At 38.2% G+C, this 18,048-nt stretch overlaps 2 protein-coding genes across 2 annotated transcripts in view; one reads left to right on the top strand and one right to left on the bottom strand.

Annotated features, from left to right (window-relative positions):
* The window catches only part of KANSL2 (KAT8 regulatory NSL complex subunit 2), a 52,434-nt gene extending 39,762 nt beyond the window's left edge, over positions 1-12,672 (bottom strand). Inside the window, exons 1-4 of the mRNA XM_074226064.1 lie at positions 12,376-12,672; positions 11,580-11,838; positions 1,680-1,858; positions 854-968 (exon numbers count right to left, since the gene is read on the bottom strand). Of these exons, the coding sequence (XP_074082165.1) occupies positions 854-968; positions 1,680-1,858; positions 11,580-11,830 (545 nt within the window). The 5' untranslated portion in view covers positions 11,831-11,838; positions 12,376-12,672. The remainder of the gene's footprint in view (positions 1-853; positions 969-1,679; positions 1,859-11,579; positions 11,839-12,375) is intronic.
* LOC141514890 (uncharacterized) lies at positions 11,571-17,348 on the top strand. Its single transcript, XM_074226063.1, has 2 exons — positions 11,571-13,077; positions 15,656-17,348. The coding sequence occupies exon 1, from the start codon at positions 11,800-11,802 to the stop codon at positions 12,451-12,453; it is 654 nt and encodes a 217-aa protein (XP_074082164.1). The 5' UTR covers positions 11,571-11,799; the 3' UTR covers positions 12,454-13,077; positions 15,656-17,348.
* The last annotated feature ends 700 nt before the right edge of the window (positions 17,349-18,048 follow it).

The raw sequence follows: 18,048 nt of genomic DNA, 5'->3' as shown, positions 1-18,048 counted from the left end.
CTCAAAAAAGATAAGAGAAGGCAAAAGCCCATTACACTGCTAACTCCTCTCCTTTTTGAGAAATCAAGAAACTTTATGTATGGAACACTGTATATGATACCCAACTTTTCTTTTGGAAAACTTTTTAAATTCCAAACTTGCATGTCTATATGCAAAGAAGAAAGCAGATCCTAAATTCTGTACTCTTTTTATTACTTATTTTTAAGCATAATATAGCTAATAATAAAGTTAACATTAATACAGCACTCTAAGATCCTTTATACATATTGTTTGTTTCTCAATAATATTATTATTACTCACATTTTATAGATAAGGAAGCTCAAGCAACCAACTATTAAATTTCTGAGGCAGGACTATTTTGACTCCAAGTCCTGTGTTTTATCTACTGTGCCACTTGGATGGTACAAAGTATATAATAAATTCAAAATGTGACTTTCAAAACTGCTCTAAGTTTTCTATTTCTCCTTTATTCTATTTTCTTCTGTATTTTTTTTAAAATGGTTCAACAGTCATAAGAAGCATCTGAATGGAAGGTACCACAGAGAAATATTTGTTCCTCAGGCACCAAGTTGTTCTTAAAAGTAAAACTCTGAGAGCAGCTAGAAAGCAAAGCATATAGAGCACCAACCTTGGAGTTTGGAGGAATCAAATCTAACTGCATCCTCAAGACACTTGATATTTACTAGTTGTGTGACCTTGAGTAAGTCACTTAACCCCACTACCTCCACCCCTCCCAAAAAAGTAAGTAACTGCTTTATACCACTGACTGCAGGGTAAGTCCTGCCTTATAATTTAGAAAACTGTCACTAATTAAAGAAAACATTCAAAACAAACCTATAGAGCTGCAACTTACTTTAAGGGGTCTTCTTGATCACTATCTATGCTATCAGCTTCACTGTCAGGATCACCTCTCCATGTCTGATCCACAGTAATGGGTTCCTGATCTCCATCACTCCAGCTGTCTTCATCTGACGCAAAAAAGGGAATGAATCATTAAACATCCCCATCTGTAATTCCATTACAAAAACAATACCAAAAGACCTAAATGTTTTAAACAACCCAAATTTCACAAAATATGGTCTTATTTAAAATTCTGATGTAGATATTTTGGAAATGAGTGAATGAAACCACCAAAAAAAATACTTCTGAGTAAAGTCAAGGGAAGATTATTTGCTATTGAATAGGATAAATGGGTTAGCCATACACTGAAAACATCAGGAAAGTCATCTTCCAAACTGATAAACCATTTTTTTTTAACAAAACCAGGAAAGCATTAAAAGGTTCTCTCAGAAATGTGAGAAAATCAGTTTAATCACATTCAGTAAAAGCTCTTCAAGATCAAAGGTGGTAATTAATAAATTAACCTTTGAATTCTTAGCAAATACTGCTAGCCTATGTGCAGTATATTAAACGAGTAGTATGAGCCCTATTTTTTTTCACTCAATCAACCCACCTTCCTTTAACTCTAGAACATGGGTGTTCAACCTTTTAGCTCTCCTGGGCCATATCCCACAACAAAAATTTGTCAAGGGTCATATATAGAAATGAATATTTTTTATGATTACAATATAACTCTTATTACAATGAGTATAATAATAATATGCAGTAATAAAGTATGGGTTTTGAAAAAGGCCAAGGGTTGCAGGTTGGACACACCTGCTCTAGAAGGAAATTCTTACCCAGGATTCGGCTGGCTTCACTGCGACTACTCTCTGGAGTCTGAGAGCCCAGTTCTGTCTTAGCATATGAACTCAGTTGGCATAAAAGTGTTTCACCCATGGGTCCAGCGTTGTTTTTCTTCATCTGAGCATGAAGTGCCAGGGCATTCCTACGGGCATGTTCTGCACAGAAGGACACACTGGAGAGATAAAATACAAGAAAGGAGGAAAGGTTACCTCTGTAGTTTCCAAGACCTTCCTAAAGTCCTTGAAAATATTACAGTCTATTCTGTAGAGCAATTTCAAATTATGCCCAAAAAAGCTATAAAACTGTCCACATCCTTTGATCTAGCAATACCACAACTAGGTCTATATCCCAAAGAGATTGAAAAAAAAAAAAGAAAAAACTTCTTTAAACTATTTGTAGTAGCAAAGAATTGGAATCTGTGGGGAAGTCCACTGATTGGGGAATGGCTGAACAAATAATAGTATATGAATGTAAAGGAGTACTATTGTTCTGTAGGAAATCATGAGCAGGTGGAGTTCAGAAAAACCTGGAAAGACTTACATGAACTGATACTGAATGAAGTGAAGATATCCAGGAGAACTTTGTACATGTTAACAGAAATGATGTGTGAGGATCAACTATAAAAGACTTAGCTCTCCTCAGCAACACTGTAATTAAAAACAATTCTAAAAGCAGACTAAAGCATACTATTTTCACTTTTTAAAAATTTTTTTGCTTTTTTCCCTTTTGTTCTGATTCTTCTTTCACAACATGACTAATATGAAAATATGTTTACCATGATAGTACATGTATAACCTATATCACATTACTTGCTATCTTGTGGAGCAGAGAAAGAAAATAGGGAAAAAAATTGGAACTCAGAAATATAAAATGATATCCTTATCAATTTATTGCATTTGAACATTAAATAAATTAGTAAACTAAAATTCAAAAAATGACAAGCAGATTATTACAGAAAGACTTTACAAACTGAAGAAAAGTGAAGTGAGAAGAACCAGAACATTTACAATGATCAACTGTGAATGACTTAACAATATGATTCAAGAAATTTCCAAAGAATTCATAATGAAAAATGCTATCCATATCCAGTGAAAGAATGGATGGGAGTTTGAATCTAGAGAAGTATACTATTTTCTACCTTTTTTTTGGTGTTTTTTTGTCTTCTTTCACAACAAGGCTAATACAGAAATATGTTTTGCATATTATATATATTATCTTATAGTACTGTTACCTTCTCAAGGTAGGAGGAAAGCAGGAAATGTGAAACACAACGTTTTTATAAAGTGAATAAAAATCATTTTTATATGTAATTTAAAAAATATTCAAGGAAAAGAAAATATTATAGTCCTTGAAAAAAACACTAGACCAAACTACTCACTTGCCATTTTAAAATAAGTTTCAAATTCTGATTATTATTATAAATGGCCTTCTATATGTAGCACTATTCTCTGCATGCTATCTACATTTTAGCCTAATAGATTTCAGAAGAAAATTTGCCAAAACTCAAAGATACTCAGCAATTTCTCCCTTACCAAAACCATCTAACTATTCCTAGCCCCTTCCAGAAGTCTTACTACAAACCACTAATGGTATGAATGAATACGTGTGTGTGTGTGCGTGCGTATGTGTGTATATACATACACATAATACAGAAGCACATGCACACAGAGTTTTCATCAGGAACTTTTGAAAGTCCTCTCTTAAATATTCAGTTTTTCTGTGGTATATGTATGTCATGGAACACTACTGTTCTATTAGAAACCATGAGGGATGGGAATTCAGGGAAGCCTGGAGGGATTTGCAGGAGCTGATGCTGAGTGAGATGAGCAGAACCAGAAAGATTGTACACCCTAACAGCAACATGGGGGTGATGATCAACCTCGATGGACTCGCTCATTCCATCAGTGAAACAATCAGGGACAATTTGGGGCTGTCTGCAATGGAGAATACCATCTGTATCCAGAGAAAGAATTGTGGAGTTTGAACAAAGACCAAAGACTATTACCTTCAATTTAGGAAAAAATTGATATCTTATTGTCTGATCTTGTTATCTCATACTTTTTGTTTCTTCCTTAAGGATATTTCTCTTATCACAGTCAATTTGGATCAATGTACAACATAGAAACAAAGTAAAGACCAACAAATTGCTTTCGGGGGGGGGGGGGAGTAAGATTGAGGGAAAAATTGTAAAACTCAAAATCTTTAATAAAATTATAAAAAAATATATTCAATTTTTCCCCAGTAGGATTTAGTTTTAAAATTATTCTTGGTTGTAAGTCTTGGTCTTTTGTCTTATGGAATTCCAAGATCTTTGGTTTCCCAGAGAAGCTGCCAAACGCTCTGTGGTCCTAACTGATTCCTTGGTATCTAAACTGCTTCTTTTTTCTCCATTTCATTTTGTTTTTTCTTTTTTTTTAAAAGGCAACAGGATTAAGTGACTTGCCCAAGGACAAACAGCTAGGTTAATTATAAAGCATCTGAGGCCACATTTGAACTCAGGCCCTCCTGACTCCAGGGACAGTGCTCTATCCACTGCACCACCTAGCTGTCCCTGAACTGCTTCTTTTTGCTTACATTATATTTTCTTTGACGGGGAAGCTCTCTGAATTTTGGTTATAACAATTCTGGGATTTTGCAGTTTCTTCCAAAAAGGTGATCAGTGTGTTATTTCTATCTCCACTTTGCCCTCTATTTCTATTAGATCTGAATGGTTTTCATATATTACCTCTTGAAATAGTATTTAAACTTTTTTTTTGGCCTACTCCTAAGTAAGATTTCTATTTAGTTCTATCCTGATTTTCAGAAAGTTCATTACTTGGGTATTTTTAGCACCTACTAATTTTAGCTATTTCTTTCTCCTTCCAATTATTTCCACCAGAGATTTAATTTAAGGATTTTTTCCCCTCTTTGCTTCATTTTTAGATATATTCTAGTCCTTGTGGGAATCCATTTTATCCTGAGTCTTTCCATACAATTACTGAATTATGGGGGTTTTTTTTCTGTAGGTCTCTAGATCTTATAATTTTCATGCTAATCAGTGTTTTCTTTGGTTTATTAAGTTTTCTAGCTCTGGTTCCAGAATTGAAATTCTGTGCCAGGAACAGGTTTTGAGCCCTGCTCATCTGTATGAAGGGGTTTGGCCCTCAACTTAACTCAGCTGGGGTCCTGTGCTAACCTTTAATTCTTAGGTCTCTCCTTGATCTTTGATAGTCTAGAATTTGGATCTTAAAAGCCCTTTCTGGATTTCTAAGACAGAGTGGTAAGAATCTAAGTCCCTGGACACTGGACCCTCCTAATCTGAGCACTGGAGTACCTCAGCTCTTTCAACTCCTAGGGAATCAGCCCTAGCCAAGGATGGCCCAAAGAGACCTGCAAGTTGTGACTCTGACATGCCACTTAGGAACCTGCAGAGCTAGGACTGGAAAGGAAATAATTAGGAAAAAATCTTAGACAACTTATAAAAATTCACAAAGCCAAGTTTGTTCAAGACATAGGTCTAGAAGAAAAGATTAATTCCATTTTCTTCTCCTGGCAAAGCCTCAAAGAAAATCAGATTTGCCATAAATGTACAGGAATTCCTGAAGCAAGAGTTTCATAAAAGAGCATATAAATGAAATGCAACAAAAGGAGAATAAACAACAATACAGAAGTACAAAAACCTTATTCAAGTCAAAAGTTCCTTGAAAATAAGATTAAAACAAAAAAAAAAGAAAAGATTAAAACAAAGATCAATGGGAGCAACTAGGTGGCAAAGTGGACAGCAGGGGCCCTGGAGTCAGGAGGACCAGGGTTCAAATCCAGTCTCAGATACTTAATTACCTAGCTATGTGATCTTGGGCAAATCACTTAATCCCACTGCCTTACAAAAACTACAGGAACAAAAACCAAAAAAAGATCAATGACAATACTACTAGAATAAAAACAAAAGTCTGAAAAAATATCAGGAAAGAGAAAGAATAGTCCTGAGATACTCTCTTCTCTCTGAATTTTGTCACTCTACTCTTCTTTCTCTCCTGATTCTCCTCCTTCCTATCTGTAACTCTAAACCAACTCCTACAAAACATCCCTATGCTGCCAATGGCACCAACATTCTTCTAATCAATCAGGTTCATAACCTCAGTGATTAACATTCTTCACTTTTTTCCTCACATATTCAATTGGTTGCTCAACCTTGCCATTTTGTTACCTCTACAACAGTACTCAAATCTGACCCCTTCCTTTTACTCATGTTAACTACCAATTTATTTCAGACCTAGCTATGTGGCTTGGGCAAGCCACTTCCCCATTGCCTTGCAAAAACCTAAAAAAAAAAAAAACTAACTTTCTAGTCACAATCTAATTTTCCAGACTCATTGTACACATACTCTCCAGTTTGATCAAACTAGTTTTTCTATTGTTCATACACAACATCTCTCCCATCTCTATGCCTCTAAGTGATCTTCCTCCTTTCCTGGAATGCATTCCTCTTGCAGTGGCTCCACAGCTCGAGCTTTACTTTTTTTTTTAAAGATTTTTGCAAGGCAATGGGGTTAAGTGGCTCGCCCAAGGCCACACAGCTAGGTAATTATTAAGTGTCTGAGGGTGAATTTGAACTCAAGTACTCCTGACTCCAGGGCTGATGCTCTGTCCACCACGCCACCTAGCCACCCCCCAAGCCTTACTTTCTACAAAAAACTTTATATGTTTATTACTACAATTGCTATAGCGCCCTTCCCAAATATCTGGTGCTCATTTGTATTAAGTTTCTTTTCACTTATTTGTAAATGCTTGGAAGTATAATGAGGTCCCTCCTGCTTTTTTTTTCAGTTTTTTGCAAGGCAATGGGGGTTAAGTGGCTCGCCCAAGCCACACAGCTAGGTAATTATTAAGTGTCTGAGGCCAGATTTGAACCCAGGTACTCCTGACTCCAGGGCCGGTGCTCTATCCGCTGCGCCACCTAGCCACCCCTTGCTTCTTTCTTCCTTAAGCTACTATTACAAAATAAGGAGGCAGTTAGGGTAGTTGTAATAAAAGATTTCTCAACAGATTGATTAATCACCATAGGCTAGGAAAAATAATTATATTATTCTATCAGCATAAATGACACAATTAGGCCTTGAGATAAAGACAAAAAAAGAAACAGAAGGACAAAAAAAAATAAGAGACTATAACTAGGACAGCTAGATGGCGTAGCAGATAAAGCACCGGCCCTGGAGTCAGGAGTACCTGGGTTCAAATCGGGTCTCAGACACTTAATAATTACCTAGCTGTGTGGCCTTGGGCGAGCCACTTAACCCCATTTGCCTTGCAAAAACCTAAAAAAAAAAAAAAACATTACTGATGAACAAAGAAAATAAGTGTATAAAGAACAGAGCAAAGATGACTGTGTAGATTAGCAATGACAAGTTTTAAAGATGAAAACTTAATAAGGATAGTTTGTTTCTCATTTTATATGTGACCTAACCAGTAGACAACAAAACCTTGCCCTCATCTCTACCCAGGAGTTTAAAACACCTTAGGGTCTTAGGGTTTTCTTGGCAAAGATACTGGACTAATTTGCCATTTCCTTCTCCATCTCATTTTACAAAAAAAGCTACTAAGGCAAACAATTGCTCAAGGTCATATTATACCAAGTATCTCACTCCAGGCCCAGAATTTGTCCACTTTGCCACCTAGCCTGAACTAGGATAGCGCCCATGTAAATGGAGAAGGGAACGCACGCAAGGGATGTTGTAATGGCAGAATCAATAAGACTTGGCAAGTGAACGAACTGGGGAATGATGAAGGAAGAGTAGAGTTGAAAGTCAGCCAATTAATCAACAGTATTTAACAAGATGCTAATAATGTGTGAATCATGGTAATGAGAAGAGAAGGCAAACCTATAAAGTTAGAAAAAAAATCTAGATTTTAGGGAAATGAGTTATTTTGGAGTTGAATCTGATATGCCTCTTAGTCATTTAGAATTGTCTAGCTAAAGCTAAAAAGAACGAGATAGAAGAATCATCTGCAGAAAAAGAAATGATCCTAAAGAGCTAAGGAGATTATTGAAAGTGTATAGAAGGGCAGCTAGGTGGCTCAGCGGATAAAGCACCAGCCCTAGAGTCAGGAGTACCTGGGTTCAAATCCCGGTCTCAGACACTTAAGAATTACCTAGCTGTGTGGCCTTGGGCGAGCCACTTAACCCCATTTGCCTTGCAAAAATATTTTTAAAAAAAAAAGTGTATAGAAAGAAGAAACGAGGATGCAGGGCAGAGTCTTAGGGAACCCTCGTGGTTAAGGGGTAAGGCAGTGCTTTAGAAACCCAGAAAATAATGTCAGTGCTGCAAAGTCATCCTGCAGTGTCAAAGCTGCAAAAGAGGTAAAGGATAAGGACTTAGAAAAGGGCTGAACAGGAGGCAGCTAGGTGGTACCCTGGATAGAGGTCCTGGAGTCATGAGGACCCAAGTTTAAATCCAGCCTCAGACGCTTAATAATTACTTAGGTGTGTGGCCTTGGGCAAGCCACCTAATCCCATTGCCTTAAATAAAAATATTTAAAAAAAAGGAAAAAGAAAAGGCCTGAAAATTTGGGGCCCCAGATTGTGCGTGTGTGTGTGTGTGTGTGTGTGTGTGTGTTTGTGTGTGTGTATGTGCACACTCTCCTGAACTAACTTATGAGCTCTCTGGGGGAAAGTATTGTGTGATTCATCTGTACATCCCCTAAAGCAGTTATGGGCTTCTATCCATTAAATGAATGGATGAGAAAAGTCTACTTCTTATAAAAAGACTTCCTAGACTAGATCTACTCCACTTGTATTTCTACATTATCATCTACTTGCTGACATGCTACTTGGTAATTATTCTCAAATTATATATATAAATATATATATATATATGTGTGTGTGTGTATATATATATATATACACACACACACCTTTATTTGCTACATTAAGATTATAAACTCTTAAGAGAAAATCTAATCCCTTCATATCCTACCCAAAGTATGGGTGTGTCATTCTAGATACTCAAATTCCAAATAATAAATTACAAGGAGAGAACTGAGTTCACTAAAAGATGAGGGGGAAATGATCTTAAAGTATAGAAGAATGAGATTAATAAAAACTATTAACACTTTGTTGTGGTGTAGAAGTGATTCTGATTTTTCCAAAATATGCCTTTCAAGTTGGAAAAACTTTTGAGTTCACATTTAACAGATCATGTCTAAAAAGTCAGAGATCTAGAAAACAGACAAAAAATGCAAGAAATTTCCTGCAGGATTCACTTACAATTCCTATATACTAAGGCAAACATGATCTGCATCATCTTTTGTCTGGACTATTCCAATAGCCTCCTATTGGAATCTCCTTACCTCAAGTCTCTTCCAATTCCAACCCATCCTCCACTAAGCTGCTGATTTCTTTTAAAAAGCACAAGTCGGGACTGACTATATCACATTCCCTAGCCTTACCAGCACAATGATCTACAGTGGATCCCTATTTATCTCCAGAATCAAATATAAACTTCTCTGGCATCTAAAACATGTATTCACAACCAGACTCTTTCCTGTCTTTCCAAGTTTCCTTCACTGGCCTGACTTATTTGCCAGACTTCCAAGGTGATGCTCCATCTCCTATCTCTCTGTGCCTCATGATTGGAATACTCTACCCCCACCCTTATCTTAGCCTTTTAGTTTCCTTAGCTTTCTTTAAGACAGGTCCCACTTTCTTTAGGTGGTCCTTCTCAGACATTTCAACTACTGGTACCTTTCCTTTGGGATAACTCTTCATCTCCTCTAGGTATGTCCTAGGTGCCTGGTTATTTATGTCTTCTCCACTAAAATGTACACTTCTCTCGGGAAAGACTAACTTTGTCTTTCTATGCATTCACAATAATTAATAAAGTCCTTGGCACACAGAAAACACTAAAGAATGCTTTCTAATTGACTGATGTTCAACAAGGCCCAGAAAACATTACAAAGTGACTTCAGTTAATTCATCATAAATAAATCCCACTAACAATAATCCCATTATAACATTCTATGAATAAATCCCACTAACTAATAATCCTGTAACAGCATTTTCATGTAATTAATTGCCCCATCTAGCTGTTTCATCTAATTCGGTGTTTATGCACAACATTACATTAGTTTACATTATTGTATGCCTGTAATTTTGTGCCACAAATACTTTTCCACCTTTTTTAACTCCCCTTTCTTCTCCATTTGATTTTTAAAAAAAGTTCATACCTGTAAAATATTTGTTTCTGGTCCTTACAATTTCCCTGCCCTGCCCCACCCCACCCCCATGCTAATCAGGAATTTAAAAGTAGCAGCTTTGAGAAAGGGGAAGGAAAATAGAATCTTGCAATTAGAAAAAAAAAGTAGTATCTTAATAGATTTAAGGGCTATGGATAAGAGTTTACCAATAAAATACTTTTCAAAGACTGGTATAAGGGCAAGTCTCTGAACAATTAAAAAAAATTCAGCAATAAAAAAAACACAATCCAAAGGTCTATTTATAAAGACTGCCTAAATAGTCATAAAAATCTTAGCTTCACCTGACAATGGTAAAGCCCCATGCAAAGGTCAATACAAATAACTCATCAAAAGAGAACCTGTGATGATCATAATGGATTTACTCATTTCATCAGTGCAACAATCAAGGACAATTTTAAGGTATCTGCAATGGAGAATACCGTATGTATCCAAAAAATTGTGATGTTTAAACAAAGACCAAAGACTACACCTTTAATTTTTTAAAAAAAAAAGTTATCTTATTATGTAATTTTGCTATCTCTTATATTTTAGGATATGATTTTTCTCTCAACACATTCAACTTTGATCAATTTAAAGCAAGGGAAACGATGTAAAAACTATCAGACTGCCATCTGTAGGGGGTTGGGAAAGGGAAGCAAGATTAGGGGAAAGATTATAAAATTCAATAAAAATAGTAATAATAAAAAATTTAAAAGAGAACCTGGAGTAACTGTCTAAATCCATACAAATCAATTACAACTTCTGAAAAAAAGGCACATTTGTCTTAACATAAATGAAGAGCTTTCTCAACATACACAATTACAAGTATCTCAATCATCTCTTCTGAAAATCTTACTATAAGATGATTAGCATTAGCAAAATCCACAAAAGTATATATTTCAAAATATATTCATTTCAGTGCACTCAGTTGTCTTATTCATAAATGGCACTCTCACTGTGAACCTGATTTAGTTCATTCTTGAAGAAAAATATCTAAAATTGTCAGAATATGGACTTTCTTTTAATCAGCTTGCCACTCCTAGATAGTACCATCTATTATAATGAATTCTGAAAATGTAACAAGTAGACTACATAGCCTGGACAAAAAAATAAGGTAAATTCAACACAGTACCCTAAATCCAGTTCCTTACCATTAGCTACTATTGGCTCATAACACCTTTCTGAGAAAGAATTCAAAGCCTTCCTCACATCAGTTTTTCTGGAGTTAACAATGTTACATTGGTGTTAAAACACGCACAAAGATAAATATTAGTCATACGGGTTAATTATTACCCGTTTAAAAGTTTGAAACATAGTCAAGGGGCGGCTAGGTGGCGCAGTGGATAAAGCACCAGCCCTGGAGTCAGGAGTACCTGGGTTCAAATCCATCTCAGACACTTAATAATTACCTAGCTGTGTAGCCTTGGGCATTGCCTTAAAAAAAAAACATAGTCAACATTCATCTTTACAAAATATATGAATAGAATGATAAATAGCTCTACTGTATCAGAAAATGACAAATGTCTTATGGTCAATAATAGAAAGCATACTAGAGTTTCCGGCCTTTATACCCCCTCTGCATCACAAAGGGGAGGAACACCTCCCTATTCAGAGTACAGAACTCTCCTAAAAAGACGCGGGATGGAAACCAAAACAAACAAAGCCCCCCCCCCCCCACATACCCATCTTTCTTCTCAGGCTTGGGGCCGGCGTTAGGACATCTCTTTCCATTCTTGGTGGAGATGTAGCTACATTGCTTGAAAGGGGCATTCCTGTCTTCGAGGATATGCTTAATGCAAAACTCTTGCCCTTCGAGGCGGGGCTGGGAGCATGGACGGTGTGCGAAGGAACAAGACAGAGGCTCCTGAGCCCTGGGCACCGGATTGACGCGCCCCCGATTCGATGGCAGGACGTGGATCCGAATTCTGTTCATACCAACACCTGCGGGGAAGGAGGGAGACGCCGCGCGCTGACCAGTCGCGGAGCCCAGGCCCCCCTCGCCCCCCAACTCGGTCCAAGTCCCAACCACTATTTCTCTTCATCTACTTAACAAAGAGTGGTCTCACCCACCCCGGGTCGGCCTGCTGGGGGTCCTGGGATGGTCCCGACTCTCGGCCGAAGTCCCCAGGAACTCCGTCTCCCGGGTCCGCCGGGGCCCCCTCACCGCCCCGCGCCCTCGGGCCCCCACCCCGCGGCTTTGTCCCGCCCCCGCCGCCGAGGCCGCCCCTCCCCCACCCGAGCCCGGCCAGCCACGGAGACTCCAGCCAGCGCCATTTTGACCCAAGACTCGGGGCGACCGGAGACTCCTGTTCCGAGTGGAAAAGGGACGGGCAAGGGAGGGGAAAAAAAAAAATTAAGCCCAGTCAAAGGTCACCGCCACTTGGGAGCGAAGCCCCGGCCCCAAGGGGAGCTAAAGGAGAAAGAGAAAGGCTCGGCCCCAGCAGAAGGAGCGCAAGCCAGGCAACGCCGCCATCTTACCTCAACGGCCTTGCAGCTAGTTCTCATGTGGCTCCCACCTACCTCCAACTCTGCTCGCCCCGCCCCCTAGCCCGCTGATTGGACCCTGAGCTGGAGGACGCGGCCACACCATTGGCAGAATGCTCCCGTCCATCAGAGCCGGGAGGATGTTGCGCCAGGAGGAAATAGGGTGGGGGTGGAGGGATTAGAACCATGGTGTCTCTGCAGTTAGAGCCGATGGGCGGCGAGAGCGTCGGCAGCATCAAAGGTTCGCGGGCTTTTAATGGTCCCGGCCAGGCCGCGCGGGGCAGTAACCGGGTTCCGGGCTGCAGCAACGACTTCCGTCTGGAGTTTCCTAAAAGAGAGGCAGGAGGTTGTCATTTCCCCTTGACGCCACATGAACTTTAATACAAGTTGGCTTAATGATGCTTGTTGGTGCCTCACACACACACACACACACGCACACCCGACACAGACACACGTACAAGTCCCATTTCTGCCATATTTACGAGTGAGCTCGGCAGGGGAAGGCTTCCAAACAGTCCTCTAGGCAAATAAGTGTGCAGAAGTCACCGAAAAGAAGGTTTCCTCCCCGAGGAGCCCCAGCCTTTCTGATGCTGCGTTGGCCGGCTTGTTTGGGGGCCTCGTCTTTGGATGCTCCCTAGGTCCCAGAACACACATTGCAGGTCCCCAGTAAGATCCAAGGGCACTCAAAAAGACAGGGTGAGTAAACCATACTGGAAAACAAAAGTTGTAGATAAAGAATGCAAACAGGGCAGCTAGGTGGCACAGTGGGTAGAGCGACAGCCTTGGAGTCAGCAGGACCTGAGTTCAAATGGCCTCAGACACTTAATAATGACCTAGCTGTGTGGGCAAGCCGTTTAACCCCATTGTGTTAAATAAAAAAAGAATGCAAACTATATTAATTATAGCAGTAATAATTGCTAGCATTTCTACCACATAATATATTATCTCATCTGGTTTTCAAAATAGCATTGTGAGAAATGGTGCCATTATGATCTTCAATTTATGGGCATCAGTGAAAGAAGTTATATCCTGATGGCAGGATCCTGGCTATCCTTTCCAGGAGCAATGGAATACTCACTCTCCTTTTACCACTTCCAGGCTCTCCTTCTACCACTATCTCTCAGAAACCTCTCTTTTGAGGCTCATTTTCAGACTTTTATCACCCAGTGGAGATTCTGGTGACTCTTTTTTTTTTAGGGTTTTTTTTTTTTTGCCAGGCAAACAGGGTTAAGTGGCTTGCCCAAGGCCACACAGCTAGGTCATTATTAAGTGTCAGGTACTCCTGACTCCAGGGCCAGTGCTTTAGCCACTATGCCACCTAGCCGCCCCTATTCTGGTGACTCTTGTCTATCATCCATATTTCCAGGCTCCAAGTCTTTCCTTCCTCATCTTCTGCCTCCATAAATATTGATATTCCCTTAAACACCCTAACCTCACAATTCCTCAGTTTATTCATTCCCATTAACCTAATCATTCTACTTCTACATTCAAAAATGATCATACCCTTAATCTTGGGTATCAAGAGTTTAATTTCTGTGTTCATTCATTCTGAAATGCACTTACCCGATTAGTCTGTTGTTCCAAATTTCCTCTGATGTCGATTCATAAGCCTATTCTTCATCCTCACTGTGAATTTCATCCCTCAGATTCCTCTACCCTTCAATTCTTTCCCAAGTCATGATCTCTAAACCGGCTTCTCTCTTACACTGGCTATTTGTAAAGATCAAACAGAAATATAATTAAAGGGGCAGTTAGGTAGCTCAGTAGAGTACTGGCACTGGAGTCAGGAGGACCTGAGTTCAAATTCAATCCCAGACACAATAATTGTCTAGCTGTGTGACTTTGAGCAAGACACAACCCCATTGCCTTAAATAAATAAAAAAAATTAAATATAATTAAAGCATTTTCCCCTTTAATTGCTAATATAAATTCAGCAAAAAAAATCATGAAATATCACAACCTCTGAAAAATAAAAGTTGTGGATCATGCAAAAGGCAGTGCAGAGATATATGATGGAAAAAGATGTCATCAAAAAAAATTTATAAAGAGACAAGGAGATGGATTACTCTAACAGCTGAACAGCCTAAGGTACCCATAGCATGTTAAAAAAAAAAAAAAGCCAAGAGGAGGGCACATTAGATCCCATGAAAGATTTATGGGAAAATATGGAGAGGATCCAAACAGTTTGAAAGGACGTGGAAAGGTTACAATCTGCATGATGGAGGGAGTGCCCACATTGATAATAACATGGACAAAATTTGTCCCTTTACAACCTGGCCCCTTTGTATCTTCACAACCTTCTTATACATTGCTTCCCCTCATGAACACTATAGTGTGAAAGCCAAATTGCCCTTCTTTCTGTTCCTTACTGGTCAATAGCATTCCACTTCCATGGAACTGTCACCTATACTAGAAATAAACTCCTTCCTTACCTCCAGATCGTAAAATCCTTAGTTTCCTTCAAGACTCAGCTCAAACTCTACCTTTTACATCATAAGGTTTGAAATTACCTCACTCCATTTCAGGTCTGAGGAAAATACATTTCAATCAATCAATCAATCACTTTAACTAAATGTGAAAATCCATTGAAAATCACTGGATGAAGTGTTGTTTGTTTGTTCTTGAAGAGGACCATGACTTAAGGGAGGTGCTGCCTTAACATGCGAGGGACTTGGCTGAAATGAATGAAGTATAATAATTCCAAAAAGGAAGTCTAATCCAATAGACTGGGAAAATAATCTTGCCTCAGGAACTGTATATAAATTATAGAGTTGAGAACACAGAAAAATTCCAGAAACTGGAACATGTGACTTTTCCAGCACACCTCTGATGAGCAAAGGTAGGAGGAGAGCAGGATATTTAAACAGGGGGAAGTTCCAAGAAAAAGTGTTCTTTCAACAAAATTCCTCCCCAATTCTTTTCTACCCATGAAACAATCTCCTGTTTCATTACTCAAAAGTCTTCAATAAGCTGCTTTTTGCCTCAAACACGAAGAAATCAGAGGTGAACTAGAGATAGATATAAATAAAATTTTATACAGCGCTTCCAACCTCTGCTCAAATGTTGAGAATTTTTCAAAATGGTCCTTGGAAGGGTTGTAACTAAATTCATAAATTTTCCTCTAAAAACTGAGAACAAAGGGATCATTATATTGCTTCCTGGGCCTTGAAGGAGGTTAAGATTGTAAAAGTGTGTTACAGTATAAAGATGTTCTGTATCCCTCCCCCCCAATCCAATTATCTTGTATTTAATTTGTATATACCTATATTTTCAGGGAAGCATCAGAGGTGAGTGATGGTACTTATCCATATGTACTCCAGGAGCCATGAGGCTGTAACTGTAACTGAAAAGGCAGTCTTTTTCCTCCATCCATCCATCCATCCATCCATCCTAGAAACCCAGGAGAGGAAAGAAGTTTGGTGGAGGTAGGCAGTGATCCCAGAACATGCTGCAAGAAACAAGAAAACCATCAACTTTAACAGTGTATGAAGGCAATAGATTGACCCTAAGACTAAGCATATCATTGATGTTACTGCTATTGCCATAACCCAGAAGTGAAATGTGAAATTCTCAGAACCACTGGAGAAAATATTGCAGCTATCCTCATTTGAAAGGAATTACAAATGGTAGTGATGCAGAGAATCATGAATGTAGAAAAATTATAATCAGAAACAAATTCTGTAATCTTTTAATGCTGTTAAGATCTGGGAATCTTGTTAAGGGTGTGAAAGGTTCTTTGCTATTGAGATATAAATTGACTCTTATTGTTTCATTGTTTAATGTAAAATTTGTAGCCTGTCTCCTCATTTTCAACACTCAGCCTTCAACCCTCTACTTGGTTTTGGCCATGTAAGGGGGAGGGATTTCCCCTTTTGCCCTCAATGTACAGATAAGGGACAAGGCTATAAAACCTGGGCTGGACCTCCATCCAGGGCAGTCTTCTCTCTCGGTCTCTGTCTCTGTCTACCAAACAACCTTGCCTAGCCTTTTGTTATTCACCCTATCCTAAAGTGGGAGGAAAAGTTTTTTTAATCAGTTTATTTTACTATATTTTATAGTAAAATCCTGAACAATTTTAAAATCTCAGAGTACATGAATGCATTCATCTTTCAGTGACCCTCGTTTCTCAGTTACCCCCCAAAAAAATTCCAGGGACTACAAGGGACTCCCCTTCTCCTTTCCATCTCCTGGGGAGGAGAGGGTATATGAATCGACAAACTCTTCAAGTTTATATTTTAAATTTCTGTTCACATTTTCTCTAAAATTGACATTAATATAAGATTAATCCAATACATTGATGGTCTAAGTGAATTTCATTTGCTCAGGACAGTTAACAGTGAAGTTATGGGTTAACTAACCACACAGAATGACAGAAAGAAACTAAGTTGCTAGAAGTTTATTTGATAGGCTCTTGGAATAAAACCAAAGAAATGTTTTTAAAGTGTTATTTCAATTCCCCAAAGCAGGGGAAAGGATTAAACCACAAGACTCTAAATTGCCATGGATTCCCCTGTACACAAATGAATTAACAATTATAGAGGAAGAACCTTGGTAAACTGAAGAAGATTTGGAAGGGCCTTGGGCAATTTTCCTTTCCTATTAGTTTCCATTCAAATAACAAGTTTAAGAAATATCTCGAAGTCTTGCTTCACTTTGGCAGAAGGCTAGATTGAGAGGCATGACTGAAGGGAAAAGTTGTAGGGGGAGGGAGTGTGGTAAAGTGGCCCTATTTACAGGTCAGATAGAAGGTCAGATAGAAGGAGTTAGTTCTCCTTAATCTTACAGCTTCCAGTATGTTTCTACCTCATCCCAGTCCCCATATTCATAAGTAATGGTTTGTTTTGAGTTCTTTTTTCTATTTTTAACTTTTAATTTTTTTCTCTGCTGGATCATTTAAATGTTTTATTAATTCTTTCCACTTGCTTCTTTTAAATAAAATTCTCTGACAAGCATTGGAGATACCTGTCCTATGAACATTTTATTTTTGAACATTTTTACTGTTCATTTTCATTATCATTTCATTTTTCCTTTGATGCTTTGAAATAGAGTTTAATTTAGTTCCTAGGTTTGGCTGTTATTGGGAAAAGTCTGTTATATTTCATAATTTTGACATGCAATTCTGTTCCTCTTGTATATTCTTTTTTTGTGATATTTTATATTCTATTTCACTAAAGTTTTTAGCTTGATTTTTTGAACCCTATTTCTGTTGTTTTGTTTTTATTCTTTTTGTACCTTCTTGTTTTTCTGAATGTTATATATACAATATGTCTATTTTTTAATGATCCTAAACTGCAACATTTAGTGTTATGCAGTTGCATGTCAACTTAGAAATAGAATGCTATTAATGTCATTTCTGCTTATTTATATATTTGTTCTCTTATTTGCTGCATCTCAATTGACAGATAATATGGACTGGTGAATAGAGTATCAATCCTACCTGAGACATTTACTAGACTCATCTGTAAAATGAGGAGATTGGATTAAATGGCTTCTAAGGTCTTTTTCAGGTGTAAATCTATTCTTAGATGAATTCCACAGAACACTGCTTTCTAGCATCACTTGAGGCAGAAGACTGTATGGCCAATTAACTTTCATATTGTCATTATAGAGCAATATTTTTTTAAAATATGAATGTTAGATGTGAGTTATCCTGTTTTTAATCCCTGA

This window comes from Macrotis lagotis, chromosome 2, assembly GCF_037893015.1.
Source record: "Macrotis lagotis isolate mMagLag1 chromosome 2, bilby.v1.9.chrom.fasta, whole genome shotgun sequence".
Taxonomy (NCBI): Eukaryota; Metazoa; Chordata; class Mammalia; order Peramelemorphia; family Peramelidae; genus Macrotis; species Macrotis lagotis.
The sequence above is the reverse complement of the archived record's forward strand: the minus strand, read 5'-3'. Positions and strand labels throughout refer to the sequence as shown.